Source organism: Phoxinus phoxinus, assembly GCF_949152265.1.
Source record: "Phoxinus phoxinus genome assembly, chromosome: 15".
Classification (NCBI taxonomy): domain Eukaryota; kingdom Metazoa; phylum Chordata; class Actinopteri; order Cypriniformes; family Leuciscidae; genus Phoxinus; species Phoxinus phoxinus.
The window spans coordinates 18,563,559-18,583,351 of record NC_136890.1 but is presented as its reverse complement, the minus strand read 5'-3'; the positions used below and the strand labels follow the sequence as shown (position 1 = coordinate 18,583,351).

The 19,793-nt window shown below is 38.3% G+C and overlaps 1 protein-coding gene across 2 annotated transcripts in view; it reads left to right on the top strand.

Annotated features, from left to right (window-relative positions):
- The first annotated feature begins 1,411 nt into the window (after nucleotides 1-1,411).
- The window catches only part of fancc (FA complementation group C), a 31,596-nt gene continuing 13,214 nt past the window's right edge, over nucleotides 1,412-19,793 (top strand). The window contains exons 1-4 of one of the 2 annotated variants that reach the window (XM_079637236.1): nucleotides 1,412-1,688; nucleotides 9,510-9,675; nucleotides 13,723-13,810; nucleotides 14,369-14,463. In XM_079637236.1, coding sequence (XP_079493362.1) covers nucleotides 9,520-9,675; nucleotides 13,723-13,810; nucleotides 14,369-14,463 — 339 coding nt within the window. In that variant the 5' untranslated portion in view covers nucleotides 1,412-1,688; nucleotides 9,510-9,519. The remainder of the gene's footprint in view (nucleotides 1,689-9,509; nucleotides 9,676-13,722; nucleotides 13,811-14,368; nucleotides 14,464-19,793) is intronic. The other variant, XM_079637237.1, reaches the window with a different exon arrangement.

Below are 19,793 nucleotides of genomic sequence, written 5' to 3'. Positions count from 1 at the left end.
TTGATTTGCCCTAATGTTACACCAGTGTCTTGTTAATTTTCTCGTTTTGTCCGTGGTGTGTCCCAACAAATAGATCCAGCAAGAATGACAATTAAGCACATTCATCCCAAATTACTATTATCATAATGAAAACAAAGGTAAAAAACCCTATAATTTTTTTTTTTTTACTATTATTTGCAACTATTGTTGCTATTTTGACACTAAATCCCATTTATTCTTTATCAGATCCTCCTATTTCCTTGTTTTTAAAGACAGAACTCCTGACATCTGAGATGTTAAATCAGAGTGTTTTCCCAGTAAAATGACTGAGAACAGCTCCCCGATAAGCCATCATGCCTTCAAAGACATGCAGGACAACAGATGTTTCCATTAAAGGCTCAAAATAGATACATAAATAACCTGCCACCACTAGGCTTGTTTTTTCCTGCATCGCACCTTAATGCTGAATAGGCTCTGACCACACATATTGGTGTCCAGCCTGCAACAAATCATGCCTCTGAAGTCTGAACATCTCTTTTATTATCAGTCCATTTGACTGAGCTGTAAAGTCCTGACAACCTGTTTTTAAATAAATTACGCTGCAAAACTGGAATGCGTTCTTGTTTATAAAACTTTTTAAACAGCTAAGTAATAATATAAGTGTTTACAGGCTAATAGGATTAATCTTATAGGCTATCTAAACCACTTTACAGGAGATCTTAGACCCTGAGGTTCTGCAGCCTACTTTAAAGATGTTGAAACAATTTTTAAACAGTGCCACCTAATGGTCAACTGCAAAACAGTCCTGCACTTATCCAGCAGGAGAATGTGAAGAAGGATCAAGCAAACACTAAATATTTAAAAACGCGCGAATAATGACGTAATCAAATACCATTTAAAGTTTTAGAAAGCACATTCATGGGTTTATTCACGCGCTTTTATGTCCAAGATATTTTATTTTTCTTTATGTTAAAACGTTCTGCAATTTTTTTAACCATGCCTTTAACATTAATTTTTTTGCTGCATATTGCTATTTTAGGCCTACTAAATATTATCTCAGATACTTAGTTTTAAACAATTAAAATAATCATAAAAATAAAATAAAAGATTCAAATTACTTTTAAAATAATATGCAAAGAGTGAAATAAAAATAAAGCATTTTAATAGTTGTGTCATATTTATTATATTATATTAGTAAAGACCACTGACCTGAAAAGCAGCAGGTGGAAAGCAGTTTCTCATTTTATTTCAAAAAGTGTCAAATGTAGTTTTCATCATACATATTATCAGACAGTCATGTGGTGGAAACATTTGGCACATTTGTTGCTTCAGATAATGAGATTGTGAAAGCGTGTTTTGTTGTGCGATTTAACAAAACAGTACTTTCCTGAATAATATGCAGTTCATGTTGCGACTTTGCCCCTCCCCCTTTAGAGGCGCGCAGCCAATAGCAGACGACAACATCCGGTTTAGATGTCTGAGAGGGAAGTTCAGAAAGATTTTTACAGCATCTGTTGCCGCGAAAAATTCCATATCTCGTTTAATAATATTTTAAACAGTTAGCTTAGATTATTGGAAAAGTAAGACAATACATATACGTCAACAGAAATCCTGAGCAAAACAAGGAAGCCGTGAGAGTGCAGAACTGTCAAACACGACGGCAGAAGTCTTCGCAGACCGTCGTCACGTTTACCCTGCTGATTTTAAAGGTAACATCTGGGTTTACTTTGTTTATTCAGATTACAATGAAGCCTTTGGTCTGACTGTGTGTGATTTTATCTATGATTGTTAGAAGCACTATGCGCATTTGCGAATCATACTATGACCTTGCTTCTAGCTCATGAATATGAATTAAGTTACGTGACCTTATAAATATTCATGACTTTACTCTTTATTGTAATATTTGTTTGGAGGCGTGTATGTACTCTGAAGACTGAAGTGAAATGATTCTTGCGCTGATGTTGTAGTCAGTGAGAAGAATGCAGACAAATATGAAATAATGTACAATATAAAACCAAGATAAATACAAAATGGTACCCTTCTCTTAATTAACCTTGTAAAATATAGTATGCTCAGTTAAATATACTTCCTAAATGTCTTAGCTCTTCAAAATCAAGATTAGTTTCAGTTTGGATTTTGGAAAGTTTGAAGAAGCTCATGACATGCCAGATATAACGTAACTGTCACGTGAACCTGTCATGTTCTGTTATTGGATATACGTGAGTGCCGACGTAAGGACGGCGCACATTCTCTGCAGTCATAAAGAATAATAAACGGCTAGTAAAACTCGAGCTATCGTCTCCTCATATATTTGAAGATAAACATACTTCACATGGTGTCAGAAGTGAACCGACATATCACGCTGACTAAAGGAAGTTGTTTGACTGGAGAAAGCCGCCCAGAATGGCAAAGTTTTCGGCGCCAGAGCAACTTAACTTCGCTAAACCGGAGGATTGGCCCGACTGGAAACAACGCTTCTCCAGGTACCGAATAGCAACGAAGCTTAACAAAGAGCCAGCCGATGTTCAGGTCAGCGCACTGATTTATTCTATGGGCCCGGAGGCAGAGCAAGTGTACAGTTCATTTGTTTTGCCGGATGACGAGGAGGAAGAAGAGAATTTTGATCAGGTGCTAAAGCTGTTTGACGAGCACTTCGTGCCGAAAAGAAATGTGATTTTCGAGAGAGCACGTTTTCACTCGCGGACGCAAGAAGGGGGTGAGTCCGTCGAACAGTACATAAGACACTTGTATGAACTCGCAGCCCACTGTGACTTTCATGAGAAGGAGGAGGAAATAAGAGATAGACTTGTCATAGGGATTAAAGACAAAGATCTTTCATTGAAGCTGCAAATGACAAGCGACCTCACTCTGAAAAAAGCAGTTGACATGGCCAGGCACAGTGAGCTAGTGAAGCAACAAAACAGCGAGGCTGGTGCATCAGGGCATGTTGATGAAGTGAAATCTAAAAGTTATAAAAGTAAGTGGAAAAAAACACAGTATGAGGCAGCAGGGGGACGAAAAGAAAGTGAAAGGAAAAACTGTGGGAGATGTGGGCGCCAGCATGCAAAAGACAAATGCCCAGCTAAAGACAGAGAATGTAATAAATGCCACAAAATTGGTCACTTTGCGAACAAATGCAAAACAAGGATGATACAAGAAGTGACTGAAGATGTTGATAGCTTATTCTTAGGCTCAATTAATGAGACTACAACCAAGAAAGAGGCTACAGTGGATGAAGTCATCACAGATACAGAGCCACCATGGCGCACAACTCTGAGGATATGCCAAACACTAGTCAGCTTCAAGATCGATTCTGGGGCTGACACGACGATAATAAATGAGGCAACATACAACAGCCTCCGTGTCAAGCCGAAACTTAATCCAGTTACCTCTAAACTGGAAAGTCCAGGAGGAAAAGTAGTCCATGTGGGGCAATTCATAGCTAAAACACAAGAAACAAAAGGGAGAAAAACAACAGACTTTTACTTTAGAGTAATAGTGGCAAAGTCTACTTGCGATAATTTACTGAGTAGATCTGTCGGTGTTCGCCTGGGTCTAATACAACACATTGGAGAAGTCAGTGTGTTTGGGGAATTAGGACTACTTAAAGGAAACCCCATAAAAATAGTCCTAAAAGAAAACGCTAAGCCATACAGCGTCGCAGCCCCTCGCCGCATACCCATTCCGATACTACCTAAAGTAGAGGAGGAGCTTAAGCGAATGGAGGAAAATGGCATAATAGAGAGCGTGACGGAGCCTACAGAGTGGGTAGCGCCTATGGTGCCTGTAATAAAGCCGAACGGAAAAGTGAGAATCTGTGTAGGTCTCACTAAACTGAATGAGAACGTGAAAAGGGAAAAGTTCATCTTGCCGACCACAGACAGCATCTTGCACAAACTGGCAGGAAGTAAAGTGTACACAACTCTGGATGCTGCCAGTGGATTTTGGCAGATGGCCCTAGATGAAGAAAGTTCAAAATTAACGACTTTTATAACACCAAATGGTCGCTACCGTTTTAAACGGCTCCCATTCGGGATTACTTCGGCTCCAGAAATATTCCAGAGGAGGATGCAAGAGCTATTGCATGATCACGAGGGCACAGTAGTTTACATGGACGACATACTCGTGTTCGGAGCCACTCTGGAAGAGCACGACAGCCGACTGAGAAAGGTGATGGAGACAATCCGTGCATCTGGCTTAAAACTTAACCGCCAAAAGTGTAAGTTCAGGCAGGCCTCTCTTCACTTTCTGGGCCAGGTCATCAGTCAAGAGGGCGTGGCTCCAAGCCCAGAAAGAGTGTCAGCCATCACTGCACTAGAGACACCTACAAATGTGAGTGAGTTAAAAAGAGTGCTCGGTATGGTGAATTATGTTGGTAGATACATACCTAATTTGTCACAAATCCTCCATCCCCTTAACGAGCTGTTAAAGAATGCGGTAGCATGGGTGTGGGACTCGCAGCAAGATGCAGCCTTCCAGAAAGTAAAAACACTAATATCCTCTGCACCTGTTCTTCAGTACTTTGATCCAAATTTGCCCACTGTAGTAGGAGCAGACGCTTCCAGTTACGGATTAGGAGGAGTACTGCTGCAGAATCATGGAGGTACACTCAAACCAGTAGCCTACTGTTCTCGTACACTAAATGAAGCGGAAAAGAAGTACGCACAAATAGAAAAGGAGTGTCTTGCTAGTGTATGGGCTTCAGAAAAGTTCTATCTATATCTGTGTGGTCTGGAAAGCTACAAATTACTTACCGACCATAAACCACTAGTGACACTCATTAACCACAGAGACCTAGACAAAACTCCACTGAGGTGCCAGCGACTTCTGATCCGCTTAATGAAGTTCAACCCTGTCGCTGAGTACATCCCAGGAAAAAACCTGATAGTACCTGATGTGTTGTCAAGGCACCCAGAGTCAAAAATGGACGACACAAAACTGAGCGAGGACATCCAGGCATACGTGGACGCCATCGAAGAACTTGAAAGGCCTAATACAGTGCTGGAGCGCATAAAGACAGAGACAGAGAAGGATGAAACCCTGCAAAAAGTCAGACAGTACATTAAGTATGGCTGGCCACGATACAGAAAGGACGTCGTCAGACCTGCTTTAGACTACTTTAGGGAGAGAAGAAGTCTTAGTGAGCATAATGGTTTGGTAAAAAAGGGAAACCAAATTGTGATCCCACAAACAATGAGAACAGAGATGCTGGAGAGAATCCACCATGGGCATCAAGGCCTAAACAAATCCAGAGAGAGATACAACGATGCCATCTGGTGGCCAAAGATAAGCCATGCAGTAAAAGAGAAAGTTTTCTCATGCCCACACTGCAACGAGCACAAACCAAGCCAAAGCCGTGAACCACTCATCACAACACCTTTGCCAGAACTCCCTTGGCAAAAACTAGCTGCAGATCTATGCGAGTTTAAAGGAAAGAACTTCCTGGTTGTTGTTGACTATTATTCAAGATGGCTTGAAGTATTGAGTCTCACCCAGACCACAAGCGAAGTGGTTATAAGTAAGCTGATGAGTATATTTACACGGTTCGGGATACCTGAAGAGCTGATAACGGATAACGGCCCGCAGTTCACCTCGCGGCAGTTCCAGGTCTTCACATCCAAGTATGACATCCAGCACACTACATCAAGCCCATATTATCCCCAAGCTAACGGGATGGCGGAGCGAGCTGTCAGGACCGCTAAAGGCATCCTTAGGCAACAAGACCCCCAGCTAGCTCTCCTGATCTACAGAGACACCGCTACGGAGCCGACAAAGGAAAGCCCGGCCAGACTCCTTATGGGAAGGAGACTGCGAACCACAGTTCCCAAGCTACGCCAACAGTTGAGACCATCATGGCCAAATCTGTCTACAGTCAGGCAGACAGATGCCAAAGCTAAGCAGGCATACGAATACACCTACAACAGGAGATACTCAGCAAAGCCGCTTCCCGCCATAGGGGTCGGAGACAGAGTGCGACTGAAAACAGACTCCGAAAAGATATGGAGAGGGACCGGAGTGATACAGGCTTCATGTTCCACTCCCCGGTCATTTGTGGTGAAAACACCACAAGGAGACACCACCAGACGAAACCGGAGGCATCTACAGATTGTCAACCATGAAAGGGATGACTCTCTAATGCAGACCCCAAAAGTCACCACCCCACCGGATAACATGGCATCCGACACAAGTCCAACTCAAACTAACTCTGAGACTAGTCGCATACCGTTGTCACCCAGAGTTTTGAGAACGCGTTCTGGACGTGTTGTGAAACCTGCAATCAAGTTGACTTATTAGTCAGAAGAAATTAGTTAACTATGTTCACAAAAGAGGACAGACCAGTTATTTTGAAGAGAGAGAGAGAGAGAAAGGTCTGAGCAGAAAGTTTGTTTACATTGCTTGTTCAGTTGTATTTTCGTTAATATCTACTTAAACGGCAAGTTTAAAATAACAATATTGATAAGTAGAATAAGAGATATTCTGTTTATTTTATATCTGGGTTTCTTAAAAGAAGAATATGTAAAATATTGTGTTTTCATACTAAAAAGGTAATATCTGAGAATGTTTCTAAGAAACAGATGTTTTGTTTGTTGCTGTAATAATCCCCAGACTAAAAGGGGGAGATGTCACGTGAACCTGTCATGTTCTGTTATTGGATATACGTGAGTGCCGACGTAAGGACGGCGCACATTCTCTGCAGTCATAAAGAATAATAAACGGCTAGTAAAACTCGAGCTATCGTCTCCTCATATATTTGAAGATAAACATACTTCACAGTAACCATATATAAACCCCAGCTATAGTGCAGCCTATTATTTAATTATTACATTATGTTCAGTTATGGTGTATTGTGTGTCTTGTGTAGCCTACTGGTTTATGTCTCCTTGAATTCTTTACATTTAAAGCTGCACTCAGTATTTTCTGCTAATTAAGACAATTCACTTCAAAACAGTTTTTTAATTCACGGGTAAATTTTGAGATATTGTGCCCCGTTTGGCTTTTCATACCATGATGTTTCAGACTAGTGAACAGAAAACATCCAAAATACACGTTTCAAGTGTAATTTCACGTATTTTCAACCCGCTTTGTGTGTTGAAAGTACAGGACAGGTGAAACTCGAAAAATTAGAATATCGCGCAAAAGTAATTCAACTTAAAATTCAGTAATTCAACTTAAAAGATGAAACTAATATTTTATATACACTCATTACATGCAAAGTGAGATATTTCAAGCCTTTATTTGTCACAATTTTTATGATTTACATTTTATGAAAACCCCAAATTCAAAATTAGAATATTGTGAAAATGTTTCCAAAGCTGTAACCCATAATCATCAAAATTATAACCAATAAAGGCGTGAAATATCTCATTTTACATGTAATGAGTGTATATAATATATTAGTTTCACCTTTTAAGTTGAATTACTGAAATAAATGAACTTTTGCACGATATTCAAATTTTTTTAGTTTCACCTGTAGCTATATGTAAAGGGACAATGTTTAGGCCTACTTGTTCTCTGTGTTACCTGGACAGAGAAATTCACATTAAGTTGTCAGCAAAAGTCCACTGGTGAAAACTACATATTATTCTGCCGCATTTTCCCCACCCACAAACAGTCGGATCGACTGAGGGTTATTAATAGAACAGTTATTGTAAGTGTAGGTTTATCACTGAAAATTGTATGTCTAGTTATTGAATAAGCTTTATAGTAAAAATGGAACACCATGGCAGCTTAGGCTACTTGTTACTTTACGTTACCCGTTTTGCTTCGGGCAGAACTGACAGAACGGCAATTTCTTTCAGTTTTTTCCAAAACATTGTTTTCATGCCTTCGCGGTCATCCAGCTAACTACAAACACAGAGGTTTCGTCGCGTGTATTTACAATTATTTGCAAGATTTAGCCACTACCTACAACATACTGGAAAATAACTCACGGCCACTAAATGTTTACTCTTTGAATTCTAGCAGCCCGGAAACAATTCCATACGATTAATAGTTTGCTAAGAAGTATTTCCTACTAAAGCATGTTGGTATTTGACTCTGGTAAGTGTTTCCTTAGCAGACTGGTATAGTGGTCTTGAATGGGTACATGCCCAGTGCATTATGGGTGTTTTACGTTTTTCTGCTTGGCAAAAGGAAAGACAAAAGTCTTTTTTAGTCATGTAGAACCGATGTTCACCTTTCTTCTGTATATGTTGCCAAGTTTTATTGAAAGCCTATTTTGGCAGTGATGAAGTACCCCTTGTACCCCTTTTTTTTATTTAAAGGGATAGTAACCCCCCCCCCCCCCCCCCCAAAAAAAAAATCCTGTTATTATTTACTCACCCTCAAATTGTTCCAAACCTGCATGGCTTTCTTTCTTCTGCTGAACACAGAAGAAGATATTTTCAAGAATGTCAGTAACCAAACAGTTGATGGACCCCATTGACTTGTATTGACTGTATTTTTTTTTTCATATTATGGAAGTCAATAGGGGGCCCATCAACGGTGCCCATAATTTGCTCTTGACTGTTGCTTATGTCAAGAGCCAAATTATACATTTGTAGTCACTTTTTTACTAAAGCTTTTTTTTCTATTTGGCATACAGTCAGGATATTAGTATGTGTTGGTACACGTCAATGTTGACACTCTCCAGCGCATAACATATAGGCCAAACCATTTACACGTGCACAGATTCAGCTAACGCTCTACTAGTATTCTGTGCTGGAATTACACCCATCTTGGCCATGGCAGTTTATTGGCCAGGCGGCTATGTCCCCCGAAGGACTGGTGAAAGCTGTGCGGGGATGACAAGTCAACAAGGAGCGTTTGTTCATAGTTTGGTTTGATGAAAAAAAGGAAAGAAAGGCTAATTATATATTTACATTGTCTCACCCAAGGGATTTTTCCAGCAGGGGTGATGGCAAGACATTAAACAACTCCGCCGTTACGAGCAGATCATAAAAACACTCCCTTGTTGTGTTTTTCACAGACCTGTCATTAAGACTAAGAACAACAATTACCCACAAACTCCTGCTCCTGCACACACAAGCTGTTTGAGCGCTTTTTCTATCCCGTTACGCCGTGGTCACGGTGTGAGAACCTCGCCTCCCAGCAGGACACAGATGAGGATGATATGTCTCCATTCATGGCTTCAGCCTTGTTCTGTTTTGTTTATTTGTCAAAAATACTTCAGTGCTGAGTTAAGAGTGTTCTAGAAGTTTAAAATAAAGTCCATGAAGACTTTATTGCACTATCCATTGCCTCTTTTATCCCCCCCCCCCCTTTTTTTTTTCAAACTGGCCAGCTCATGAAATACAGGCTGATGACAAATTAAGAGCCCTCAATTGGGTAACACATTTTCAACTCCCCATTTCCTGATTACAACCCCTGTCATCTCAGACTCTGTACAAAAGGCATCATTATTATGGACTTAACTCTCCTACTTTTTCTGGAATGAGAAACACACTTTTGAAGTTGCATGGTCCAATATGTAGATCTGCTGGCCTTTCAAGGAATTGCATTTATTTGTGTGTGTGTGTGTGTGTCTGCAGACTTCAGAGGATGGCTGCTGTTTCGGAGACAGATGTGCAGTTCTGGATGGCTAAAGCACTGAGCTGGGGCCAGGCTACATCATGTTCCACCCTCCTGGACACAAGCAGACACCTTGATTATCTGAAGAGTTTTCTCCAGCAGGTTCTTCTGGGGTTGCAGCAAATGGTATGAAAAATTTCAGAACACACAACTTGAGCTTCACAAGCAGGACTTTTGTCTGGAATTTTGTGAAACAATTTACATAGTCCTCAGCTGTCCTGTTAAATGATCCAGTAAAGAAATGTTGATCTATGTTGTTCTGCACAACAATATTCTTTATTCTTCACCAGGAGATTTGTTGCATTAGAGTTTACACTATCTACAGAATGGTCATCTGTCATCTCAATTACCGACTAATTGATTTGTGAGGTCAACTACTTTATGATTTTTAAATAATTTATTTTAATACAGGGCTCAACAGTAAGATTTGGTTTCATGTCAACATTTTCACTGTCTCCAAAACATTATACAGTACATTTATAATTTTATATCTGCATTTATAAAATTCTCATGTCAACATTTCCACTGTCCCCAAAACATTATAAATGTTAAAACATTTTTCATTTTAATTTAGAATTTTATATTTGCATTTATAAAATGTAAGCGTATCTAAATGTATATTTTAGTATTTATTTATTTTTTACTCCTTTTTTTTTTCTCTGAAGTGTTCTTAAATTGGCAAGAACTGCTAGATACAAATGAAATAAATTCATAAACTTGAAAAGTATGGCATGCATAGCAAAACATTACTGAATTTTTATTTTATTTTTTATTTAAAGTAGCAAACAAGTTAAAATAATCAGAAGTCACAACCAATTGCCACTGAAACCCAAATACTTAAGTTTGCATTGAAAATAAAGGCATGAAAATACATTTACATAATCAACTGGCATGAAACCCTCACAATGGCCCTGGACGACTGGGCAATACTTATAACTGAGTACTGTAATATATATTTTTTAACTGTGGTGCTTTTAAAAAAGATGAATTAAGAGATCCAACTTCTTTGAGAGATTTTGAGCATGCTGACAGCACGTTATGCTTTAATGTGCTAAAAGTCTCACTGTAACTAAGAACTAAGAAATGGAGTCGATTTTGAAAATGATTAGTTTTGCACATTTCTCCTGCCGAGTTCATAGAATCTCCTTCAATATTGAGGTCATATTGCTTTAACTAACTCTTTTAGCACCCCTAACAGAAGTCGCTCTGTGCGAATGAAGGCAGGACATTGGCACAGCGGCGGTGATGATTTAGCGGGCTAATAGCCACCCAGGGACTGCTAGCGTTAACCTAATGTATCCCTGCATCAAATGTTGCAATTTTGGACGAGGTATCCTGGGTTAGGGCGACTGTGAAGGACCAGTGTTAAGAAAAATTCTGCCTCCCACTGACTCTCCTCACCTTGAAAGAAGCTCTTTATTCAACCTGCAGCGGCCTTTCGCACCAGCAGATCTCCCGTTGGTTCTGCACATCGTGGCGTTTGGTGCCTGGCATGTCAGAAAAGAAAAGAAAATCTTTCTTATTTCAACTTACAATGGCTGCCCTGCCAAAATGCAATCACACCTTCCGTTTCCATCTCGCTCAACATGCGTCAGCTCCTCTGACAGCATTCAGCAATGTGAAGGGATCGGGATTTCTTAATTGGCACTAAACATTTATTCCCGGCAGAGCCTCGTAAAACGGCCCGAACGAAGCGGATCTGAACAGCAGTGCTTGGATGAGTTAAGTACCTGAGGATGAAAAATGTCTCGTTTATATCAATTTCCTCATTTGCATTCCATCAGAACCGGTTTTCCCACTCTCTGCTTGGGACTGCTGGAAAGGGGAGGATTCACGGTCCCGTAAACGTTTTTCTTCCTAAGCCTGGCACAGTTGGGTGCCCGCTGGCGATGCGCCCGTGCTCAAGGGGAGACTGAGAGATGCATGTTTGTGTGAACACATTCCATAATTGCTGACTTGTGAATGTGTACATAAGATGTTTTGCCCTTTAAATCCCACGAGAATGCATCTCTGGGATAGTAAATGCAATTACACATTTGCTTTGATGGATCTGAATTATCACTTTGTCGTGGTCAAATGAATGGTCTTTTCAAGAGTTTACATTAGGGCAGCATAATTAGTCAGATTTACATTAGACAAAATTTATATTGTGCTGTGGCATAATGAGATTATTAAAAAGCATCATATTTTATTTGATAAATTCTCAAATTGTATTAATTTAAATGTAATCAAAATGTTTAAACTGGTGTTTGGGGACCCAAGGTGGCTCCAAAATCTTTCCAGGGAATCCGCAGAAAATTGCTAAATTTATTTTTATGGTTGATAAAACAGCTTTGAAACAATATTAGGTTTAAAAAGCTTTAAATAATTTAATTGAAAATTCAGGTTTATAAATATAACATTTAAAGTTGGGATAAAATGATAGATTGTCAAAATATTTTCCAGATAATATTTAAATATTTTGTTTTGGCTTCAGTACAATAACAAAAAAAACCCAATTATTTTGCTAATAACATATTGTCTTAATAATATAATGCTTTCTCTCGCATACAAATAATTATTTTTTTACACATGAAAATGTAGAGCTGCCTTTACATTTTAGGATCAACCCATTAGGGAGACATTGACATAAAAAAAATCCTCCATTAGATGTTATAAATGCAAATGGAAGTTTTAGAGCTACAGTAATTAGTTTAGTATGTGCTCTGTATTTGGAATAATTATTTTTTTGGCTGCCACAAGGTCTTTTTCCTTTTGTCAGGCTTGACGTGTTAAAGTTCCACAGGAATGGTGTCATTCTCTTCATGCGTGCACTGAAATCGTTTAACATCCAACAATGTATGTGCCGATGGAATGTAAAAAGTCTCAGATCCTTTGTATGGCTTCCAGTGTACAGTAAATTGGCAAGGCACATCTTGAACTGATGCAAAAAGCTGTGATCCTCAACATGCCTTTGCATTAGCACGCTGGTTTTCATTAATTACGTAACTGACTTTTAAAGAAATGATCAGTGACTCTTTCTGTCTGTCTGTGTGGGAAATGCTTTATAAAAGACCATCAAACGGTTTTTGTTTTGGCTCAAATAGTTCTACCAGAAATGATGATTAATTTTTTTCATATTAGCTAATTGTTCATACTTTTGATGTCGGCTAACTCTGCAAGTGGCAGAGCTTCATTGCGCACTTAAACTGTCAGTATTACTTTTAAAAAAAAATCATGAGTTGAGACAGTATCTGGTGTTGACAGTTCATTTTGATGATGAAAATTCTAAGCAATATTATAGTTCTGACATGAGCTCATTTGTTCCTCTCTGCAACCATCAGTTCTTCCTTGATGTACCAAAAAAACAAAATGGGCCTTTAAAAGGGCCCTTATTGTTGCATTACAGAAACATTTGTAAAATACATTTAAAAAAACAACTACAAAGTGATTGGCTATTGTGGCAAGAGAGGCATCTATTGTAGAGTATATATGAAATGTGTGCTGAATCCTCATGCAGCCAGTGCTGGTGTGGTTATCAGGGAAGCTGGTATTGCAGTGGAAATAAAAGGGTCCTAGGACATATCCTTGTGGAATGCAAGATGGTATGACTTAAATCACCTAGAAGACAAAACAAAACAATCCTTGTCTTACTTGCTTATCTCTCCATCAGGTGTGTTTTATATCCGACCAGTCACCTGACTTGTATGATGTATGATATGTATTCATGGTGTTGGAGCACCACGGAAACACCAGACTGTTTCTGATTGATTCACAGATGCCAACTTTCACACTATACAAATTTCAATGATATAAAGGGTGTGTCATTAACATAATCTATGAGATGAGTTCTGTATATTTGGAAAGGTGAGGTGTAAAATACAAATAAAGTTTTCAACTGAGCACACATGCTTTTGCACATTGAGCTTTAGTGCTAATGCAAGTGATGAAAGTTTGAATCTTGCTTGTAATGTTTTTCGATATTGTTCAACCCCATTATTTATTATATATTATAATTTCTTTATAATATACAATGGAAAAAGCCAAACAACTATTACTCAATTGGATTATTCACATGTGTATTATTAATACTAGGAATGAAACGTGAAAGGCTGTATTGCAGTTTCTTTTTCATGATTCCAATGCAGATTTTTGCTATTGATGTCTTATGTGTGTGTGTTTACTGTATGACAGAGCTCCACTAGTGAGGCCATGAAGACGTTTCCCTTTGTGGGCCAGTTCCTGGGAAGACTTTGTTGGAACCCATGTGTTATTGCGGATGGTAAATTTACGACTCTTCTACACTTCCACACTGGGGGTGTGTTTCCCATTTGAGACCAAGAAATGTGTCTGCATGGGTTGGGTATTTACACTAATTTTCCAATGAACCCTGTAGTGGCCTGCTGGGCATTTTGTTTTGTTATTTGGCTTTCTTTCACTACCTCTCTCGCTCTCTCGTCTGATCACTATTTCCCTTCCCTAAAATTTTGTATTAGATTATGTGTTCTTCACATGCAGCCTTAAAAAAGACTTGGAAAAAGTTTAAATATCTATCACTGTACTTTTGACCCCGTTATATAGTTTAAAAATTATATTATGAATTTGATTTAAAGTTGTATATAAATGTATTAAAAATGTATATTATCAGCATAACAATTTGAGTGAAAAGTTGCATTGACAAAGTTCTAGGTTTAAATGAGATATTTCATCCCCGTTTAGTCTACATTGTGCCTGATTATAAATGCATGCATGCATGGGTTTCCCATTAGATGAATAATGTGTCCATTTTCACATCTTATAAATGGCATTTTGTCCTGTGGTCTTGTTAATGTATGCTCAGAGAGAAGCCAGAGACTCCTGCTGCGGTGTTTGAGCTGTCTGTACAGCGCTGAGCCACTGAACGCTGTTGAACGAAAAGCCAACACTTGGGTCAAGGTAAAGCCAACAGCATTTCACCCCTTAAGGTTAATGAATAGATAAATAAATCGCCAAAGAAATTTAACAAATTGATATCCTTACAGACGCAATAATTTAAAGTGAGTTTAATTTAAAGTGTGAAGATGAAAGAAAAAATAAAAGGGGTCATGAATTAATCAAATTTTCCTTGATCTCTTGACATACTGTAAGAGGTCATTGTGCTATAAAAAAAAGTATATTCCAAAAAGTACAAAGTTCCATATTGCGTCAGTAAGTCACTGTTCATTTGTTCACTTAATTTTACTGTGGATTCTTTTTTAAAGAATTTTCAGAGAAACAAAACAAAAGATGATGCAATACCGGCTACATTGGATCCAAAAGTAATGTCACAACTCACAAGAAAAAACAACGTTTTTACCTTTGCTTTGTCTGTTGCAGATCGTTTAAAGGGGTGGTAAAATGCCCTTTTCATAAGATGTCAAATAAATCTCTGATGTCCCTAGAGTGTGTGTGTGAAGTTTTAGCTCAATATACCTCAGAGATATTTTTATATATCATGTTAAAGTTGTCACTTTTTGAGGGTTAGCAAAAACGCACCGTTTTGTGTCTGGCCCTTTAAATGCAAATTAGCTGTTGCTCCCGACACAGAGGGCGGGGTTTCAAGAGCTTGTGTGTGTTAGCAGCTGCGATTACCTCACGCAGACACACACTAAAATACAGAAACTGTTCTGCCTTTTATGTTTAAACGGAGTCAGACAAAGATGGAGAGAGTCTAGAAGAAGTGACAACATGTAGAATGCAACAGGACATCTCTGAATGGTTAGTTGATGCATTTATGTTGCTGATGTGGCGTTAACTATATTTAATTAGCATATTCTGTCATGATAATCTATAAATTGCTAGTATAGGAACTGTTGTGAGATGAACACAGAGTGACTTTCTATTGCATGTGAAAAGACAGATGCTACAGTTTGAGCTGACTCACAAATGTGCTCTACAACAACTCTCCCTCTTCTCAACATGGACTTGTCCCGGGGCGGGGTGTATGAAAATTTTAGGGTTGGAGATGTCACTAACCCGTGAGGAATATCATGTACTCCATACCAGCCGTTTGTTGTAGTCCTTAAAAAAATATTTCTTTAATAGCAAATATCTCCCTTTGCTTTGAACTTTGAGCGTTGTAACTTTGCAGATGTCGTTTATGCTCAAACAAAAACATTACACACTAACTAAAGTTAGAAAAGTGAAATCGTACTCAACCACCCCTTCAATGTACTCGCTTTACTATCACTTTTCTGAAAAAGACGGACGACAAATATATGAACAACTGTGTGACAAACGAAGGTACCTTCATAATTCGTCTACACGAAACGTATATGATGTGCCGAATAATTAATCTAATTGCACACCAAATTTTGCTGAGAAATTAACCCTAAAAGATCATTTCATTATTGATAAAGTCACTATTGTGTTAAATGATAACTGTGGCAACTTCAGGTACTTTATAAAGTATATGTAATACGCATCAATGTTTCACAGGGGACAAATGTTTCAAGTATATAACGAAATAAACACCTTTCTGTGGTGTCTTTGTTTCAACATATAATAAAATACAAGACTACCTCACAAATGTATAAGGAATAGATATAATTAAAAATGGTTTACTGCCAAGCTTTTGCTGACTGGAGTATCCTTGGTATTTGAGTTGTAGGTTTGTTGTCTTCTGATCCGGGATCAGACTCTGGCTCAAACATGAATGACTGAACATGGAGTTAGAATGTTCCTAAAATTCAAGATATTGGGACAAAAATAACCCTGTATGAGTATATATCATATGATGTAGTTAAGCAATATCATATGAGCAACGAATGCAATATCACACGAGTGCTGTTTTTGTCCCGAATAGCACGAGCACAAATGTGATGTTGATTTTATTTAACAGTTTAATAAATAAGAAGTTAATATTGTGTTGTTTTAGAGTTAATATTGTCTGTTTTTGCTCAATTTTGCCAATGAAAATATTACACACAAAATCCACAGCAGAACTGTTGTGCGTCTCCGAGCAACACAGCGGTGTCTCTTTTCTGAACAAATCCTCGTTTTGAACGAATCGGGTGAACCAATTATTCAATGGCCCATTCATAAAGAGAGCCATTTACTTATTTCCTGAATTTGAGCCATTTAAACAATTTGAATGAATTAATGAATGAATGACTCAATGACTCTCATTTAATTAAAAAATATATATTTTATGTTTCATATTAATAAAAAAAAAACATTAAAGTGATAGTTCACCCAAAAATGAAAATTCTTTAATCGTTTACTCACCCTCGTGCCATTTTAAACCTGTATTACTTTTTTTTTTTGCCGAACATAAAAGAAGATATTTTTATGAATGTTGACTTCCATTGTAAAAAAATACTGAGACATTTCTCAAATTATCTTATGTTTCACAGAAGAAAGAAAGTCATACAGGTTTGAAACTATATTAGGGTGAGTAAATGATGACAGAATTTTAATTTTTAGGTGGATCCTTTTAATATCACTTTTAAAACCCATTACCGGTAATCTCATGCCATTATTTAATTGTAATTGCAGTGTAAATGCATTCATGCCACAATAATGACTTTATCAATTATGAAATCATCTTTTAATGGTAATTTCTCAGCTAAGTTTGGTGTGCAATTAAATTAATATATTGGCATTTCATGTAATTAATTAAATAAATACAAATTATCACTTGATATATAATATAAAGAGTTTAAAAGCACATGCTTTGAAGGTTTAAGCCATTTTTTGTTTGTAATATTACCTAATAAATGTCATACTCTTCCAGACCCCAAGAGTTTTCAATCTGCTAAAAGTGTTTTAGAAATTCTCAATGTACACTTTTATATTTGAATAGATGTAATCAGGGTTGGGAGAGCGGGGTGATGAAAAAGAACTAAAATAATTGTACACTTTCAACTTTTTACAGAGTTCACGCAGATGGTTTACCATAAGCAATACAGAACCCCTCGCGTTTCGTGTGTGCATTCGTTTGATTATTTTTTTTCATCTAATAAAACATGGCGCTAATTAAAGCAGGGCTTTTAAAGTAAACTTTTAATTTGCCAGATGTTTTTTGACCTATACGAAGGGAAGTGGAGTCAGAGGGAGGTGTGGGTTCTCTGTCAGGGGTTGAGACACGGTATTTAATCTTACATTATTTATTTGCTTAGCTAACAATCCCTAGTGCAGCAGCAGTGTGTGTACTTATGGTTTGTTGGGAAAAGATACAGGACAAAAAACAGAGAGATTAGGACTATTTGTGTGAGGAAGTTACAAATTATAGGCGCTTGAGTGTTTACTTGATAGATAAAACATGGGAAGAGAAAACAATCTGTATTGTTTCCAGTGACTGGCCAACAAAAGGTCCAGAAGGTCGCTGTTTTTGACTCTTTTGGTATACAGGTCAGTTTATTGTCAAAATTACACCATGATACCAACTCATGCTTTTCCAGACATTTGAAGTACCATTTGCAGTGGTGAAGATAATTTGATTAAAGATTATGAGGGCACATTAATTTAAAAAATGAAAGATGTACACGGATAAATCATTTATAGCAAATACTGTAATATTCCATTAAAAAAAAAATTGTCATTTTTGATTTCATGGTGACTTTAAGGGACATAGTTGTAACTCTTCTTCAGGTTTGAGTCAGGAAGTGTGCCACTTTGTGTTCTCTGTTTAATAGCTGACCACATTCTCATTTGTTCTGTTTTGCTGAAATAGAATTACTGTCCAATGTTGTCGGTCTCTTTCTTGTTGTGTTGTAGCAAATTGATTTGGTTTGTGTTGATTTCCTGGGGGTCTGTCTTCTCCTCCCAGTCTGACGTCTTGCCTCTTCCAAGCCGTTGATCTCTTATTTTTCCATTCTCGTGTTTGTTGCGGCCCTAATGGACTGTGTGTTTTTCCGTTTATCCCCATTCCTTGTTTGTTCCGAGCGCTGTTTACTGTCACTGTCAACATTTGAAGACTCACCCATTAGAGAAAGCCTTCATGTCGATCAGCATGGGTTTCAATGTGAGGTCCATCTGGGATGATTCCAGCTGACCCCCCAGAGCCTCAACGGCGGTGATGGCCTGTGTTCTAGGGCTGCACGATATTGGAAAAAAATTACATTGCGATATTTTTTTCCCCAACGATATATATTGCGATATTGAGAGCCATTACTCCAGGCTAAAGACAATAATTACCATTCCATGATATTAATAATTTCACTAATAAGCAAGCTTCATTACAAGTGACAAAAAAGGTCACTTAATATTTTATTCCAAAATTAGAACATTTCTGTAAACACAAAAGCAGAACACATTTTTAAATAAAACAGCAGCTTTACACCAACCCCCTGATTGGTTTACAACAATATAACTTAAAATAAATATATTTTTTATAAAACAACTTAAGCATTTTGGTTCACATTCTTTTAAGTCAACTTTTCTTAGCCAAAGTGCCAAAGTAACTGTTGATGTTGGTCATCATAATCATATGAAATAAACAAAATGATATAAAACTTTAATATATTTTGTATTAAATCTTCTAAACAGATTAGAGAACATGTTTCTGTAAACAGAAAAGCCGAACACATTTAAACAGCAGCTTTACACCACACCTGTCAGCGTCGCCGCTCCACGCGCATCAAGAGCTGAGGGGGCACCAAAAAAAATAGCCTAATGAAAAATCAATAATTATAATGCCGATATTATTTCAGTATAGAAATACAGACATCCCAAGTCTCCCGGATAGCGGCTGATGCCCGCGAATTAGTTAAAATCTCCGGAATCTAGAGCGAGCGCGCCCGCGAGACAGAGACTGTGCTCCAAACCGCGCAGCGCGTGCACGGCAGAGAGAGCAAGAGACCGCGCGCGTGCCTCATGAAGCGCGTAATATCTCCCGCTGGTGCTACTGTACTGTGCTACTACCCTTCACATCGCATGTTCCGGCGATGTGACTATCGCTCACTCGCACATCGCGATGTCGATGTTAAAATCGAATATCGTTCAGCCCTACTGTGTTCCTTTAGTCACTCATCATGAATAAACAAACGTTCCTGTCATTCACAAAGCCATCTTGGTCATGTTCTTCATGTGGGTGGTTTAGCCCAGAAGAAGAATGACGAGACTTCCACTAGCGGCACGGACCGACATTTTTGCTTGTTATTAAAGGGCCTGTTGCCCATTCTACTGTGAGCCTTTGCTCTGGAGCGCCAGCCTGACTCGCTCTCTCCACATCACAGAGACCAGACCAAGCCTGATGGCCCCTCCGCTCCTTCAGGGCTCCTGGGGGTCTGGAACAGTCTTTAGGG